General features: G+C 44.3%; 1 gene segment (V, D, J or C); it reads right to left on the bottom strand.

The window, feature by feature from the left end:
* Nucleotides 1–1,763: 1,763 nt before the first annotated feature.
* Nucleotides 1,764–2,584, bottom strand: LOC105740054. The segment is given in 2 exon segments: nt 1,764–2,173; nt 2,536–2,584. Coding segments are annotated over 2 exon segments (459 nt in total).
* Nucleotides 2,585–3,758: the final 1,174 nt, after the last annotated feature.

Raw genomic sequence — 3,758 nt, 5'->3', positions numbered from 1 at the left:
TATATCTAACCATCTTGAATGGGTTGGGACTAAGCTTGTGTCTCATGGCAAAGCAGAAATTCAAGGTCACTAGATGCTGTCAATCACATAAGGGCTGAAGATGATGAAAGCATTGCTTAGTTCTGGGTCATACTACTTACAATTTGTGTGCGTGCGTGTGTGTGTGTGTGTGTGTTTTTAACAGAGTCTCACTCTGTTGACCAGGCTGGAGTGAAGTGGCATGATCTCAGCTCACTGCAACCTCTGCCTCCCGGGTTCAAGTGATTCTCCTCCCTCAGCCTCCCGAGGAGCTGGAATTACAGGCGCATACCACCACGCCTGGCTAATTTTTGTATTTTTAGTAAAGACAGAGTTTCACCTTGTTGACCAGGCTGGTCCTAAACTCCCGACTTCAGCGGATTCACCTGCCTCGGCCTCTCAAAGTGCTGGGATTACAGGCACAAGCCACTGCACCCCGCCACACTTTGTGTTCCTTAACTGCATTCTGCATAATGCCTTTTAAGCTCAATGATGCATTTATCAGTATTTTTAAAAACATATTGTGTCACTTTTTTTCATCTGAGGGTGCCACTGTGATTGATATCTATAAAAACTTTGCCATACAATTTTTCAACCTAACAGAAATGGAACTTTGTAATTTTAATTGCACTTATGATGGAATCTGATATCTTGGAATAAACAATCTTCCCAAGTGTACTTTATACCCTTAGCCTGAGCGGATCTTCTTCTGTTGATTCTGTCATTATTTTGTGTTTATCACACGGTGTTATGCCATGTAGCTCACATGACTCATTATAGGATTCAATATCATTTAGAACACTAAGTTTAATAAAATCTATGAAAAGCATAGATGCTCCGTGCATTTACAACTGAAACATAGAATTCAGATTCATTTTCAGGTAATGATGTAATCACATGAAAAGAATGCATTTCTGTATTCTTTGAAATCTTTTCTTATGAAAACACAGTAATAAATTTCTATTCTAAAGTAGAACTTAGCCTAAATACCTTCAAAACTTTTAGAATTTGGAAGAGAAATAAAAAATCTCACATAATTCTATGTTTCCTTTGTACCTGAAATAAACTCTATATATTTTATCTTTGACTTTATGCAGTTATTTCTAAAGGACAGTTTTGGAATTGTGAAAATTTGCTTTTCACTTGCCAAATAGTAATTAAGACTAATCAATTTTTGACATTAGGATCTCACACCTGCCATGAGTTTACAAAGTCTATTTGAATAATCCAACATCAAACATTTCTACTCAGTGTCCTTAGCCATAGTTCCCTGCACACAGCTTGTGTAGAATGCTTTCTCCTGTAAGACACTGGAGAGGAGGGTTTAGTGGGAGTCAGAGAGCAGAATTAGGGAGACGGGAGACTATGAGTTTCCCAGTATGACTAAGTGCCATCGTGTGTGAAATAAACCCCAAGCTGGTCATTTCCCATGTGTGTTCTACTTGTGTTGTCACTAAACTGCATCCATGGTCTGGTTATTCTGACAGTTGCATGAACTTGACAAATGTGGGCAAGACAGGGAGGGTGAGGATGTGAGCTTTCATTCCCTCTCCCTTCATTATAGCCAGTTGCTCCCAGGGCATGTGGCCCCCATGGATTCTCTTCCTTCTGAGGCCCTCCCCAGGCTGTGGCAGCTGGTGGGGCCTTAACATGTGCGATCTGAGGTGCTGCTGAGGCTCTCATGGAGCAGCGTCCTCAGCAGCAAACGCCGCCTGACGTCTCCAACAGCCTTCTCTTCTGCAGGCTCAGAGACTCTGCTCAGCTGCTCCCCAGACAAGCAGCACATGTGGGCAGCTGGGCCAACCCAGCACGGAGGTTTCTGTTCGAGGATGTAGCACTGTGGGAGGAGCTTGTAGAGCTTGCATGCAGTAATAAACCCCAACATCCTCAGCCTCCACTCTGCTGATTTTCAGCGTGAAATCAGTGCCTGACCCGCTGCCACTGAACCTGTCTGGGACTCCAGAGGCCCGATAGGAAACCGCATAGATCAGGAGCTGTGGAGACTGCCCTGGCTTCTGCAAGTACCAAGCTAAATAGGTGTATCCATCACTATGCAGGAGGCTCTGACTAGACCTGCAGGAGATGGAGGTCGGCTCTCCAGGAGTGACGGGCAGGGAGAGTGGAGTCTGGGTCATCACAATATCCCCACTTGTCCCTGAACAAATAACAGAGTAGTGCAAGTTTATATAGATACATTATGAGTAACTTTCATAATTTCTCTTGTGATACTGATTTACAGTTACATTTTAAAAAGTTTTGATTTACATCATGAAAAGAAGACTTTCTAAAATAGACCCATTATTATTAGCCACAAGGGAACTCTTTATTTTCAAGTTCTTAATCAGTCATCATTCCCTGGAGGTGAATCCTGATTATTCATAAGACAAACATGAATTCCATTCCCTGGAGCATAGACCACGTGACTCTGTCACATTACTGGAATAAACATGGGAAGCTGTGGAGCCCACAGAGCTCACCTCCCACCCAATTCTCCTCCCTTTATCCTTCTGTCCTTACCAGGGAGCCAGAGCATTAGCAGCCCCAGGAGCTGAGCAGGGAACCTCATTGTGAGAAGGTGAACTGAGGAGTCCTGATCAGTCAAGGCAAGGTTGGAACTGAGCTTTTATCTCAGACTCACAATGGAAGGTCCTCCCTAGGGGACAATATGCAAATCACCCGGTGGGTGCAGTGGGGTGGAAAAGGTTGATGGGGCAGGGGGAATGTCTCTTCTGTGAACAATGTGATATAAATCCTCCCTCGGAACAAAACAAAAATAGATTCAGCCAAGTTTGCCCACAATCAAGGGAATAAGGATCTGAAGGTGAAAGTTCGGACCTTTTGTAGGGACACACTGAGTAGGGCATGACTGTGAGAAAGCACCAAAACCCTGACAATGTGGAAATGTGTGTCTAGGATGCATCTCTGGGAGGTGAATGCCATCTGGCTTGAATCCCTCTCAGTCAATCTAGAGAATGAAACAGGCCCATCCCCACAAGCACTGCTGGACTGAGAGCCTGCAAATAAAAAGTGGCCTGGAGCCAGTTCAAGGGCTTTCTGGTATCAGCTGTTTCCAGGATAACTGTTCAAGAATGTTCAGCTCAAATATTAGAATCCACCCTGCCCTGGCACCTGGTGAGTGAACCACACAAGAGCTCTCTGTCCAAGCGCCTCACAGGGAGAATGATGTGAGTCTCTACATTTACAACCAAGAGCCCAGTGTAAGAAAAAGGAAAGAGAGACAAAATTTTGTGCCTCAGGCAGTTAATATAAAATTCCTGGTGACCAGTTGTTCAATCTGGGATCCATCTCATCATAATCATCTCACAGATACAAGGTTAACCGGAGGGCCTTTTTTTTTTTTTTTTTTTTTCAGTAGAGATGGGGTTTCACCATGTTGTCCAGGCTTATCTTGAACTCCTGACCTCAGGAGATCTGCCTGCCTTGGCCTCCTAAAGTGCTGGGATTACAGGTGTGAGCCATTGTGCCTGGCCCAGAGGACTATCCTAAGTGAAGAATCTTCTAGGTTAATGACACAGAACAAATAAGAAATAACTTTGCATGATGTTTTTTCAAGTGGTGATTAGAGAAGCTTTTCCCACGCAGTCTCCCTGGTCATGTGGAATGAGGTCCTGTCAGGGCTTCAAGGTTCTTGTCAACTCTGAGTGAGATGTGAGTCTCCCCGAGCCTGGATGTGGTGCAGCCACAGCCACGAGTCCACAGATCCAAAGGAAACTCTCTAT

The sequence above is a fragment of the Nomascus leucogenys genome, unplaced genomic scaffold, assembly GCF_006542625.1.
Source record: "Nomascus leucogenys isolate Asia unplaced genomic scaffold, Asia_NLE_v1 Super-Scaffold_551, whole genome shotgun sequence".
Lineage (NCBI taxonomy): Eukaryota > Metazoa > Chordata > Mammalia > Primates > Hylobatidae > Nomascus > Nomascus leucogenys.
This window is presented reverse-complemented; position numbering and strand designations above follow the sequence as displayed.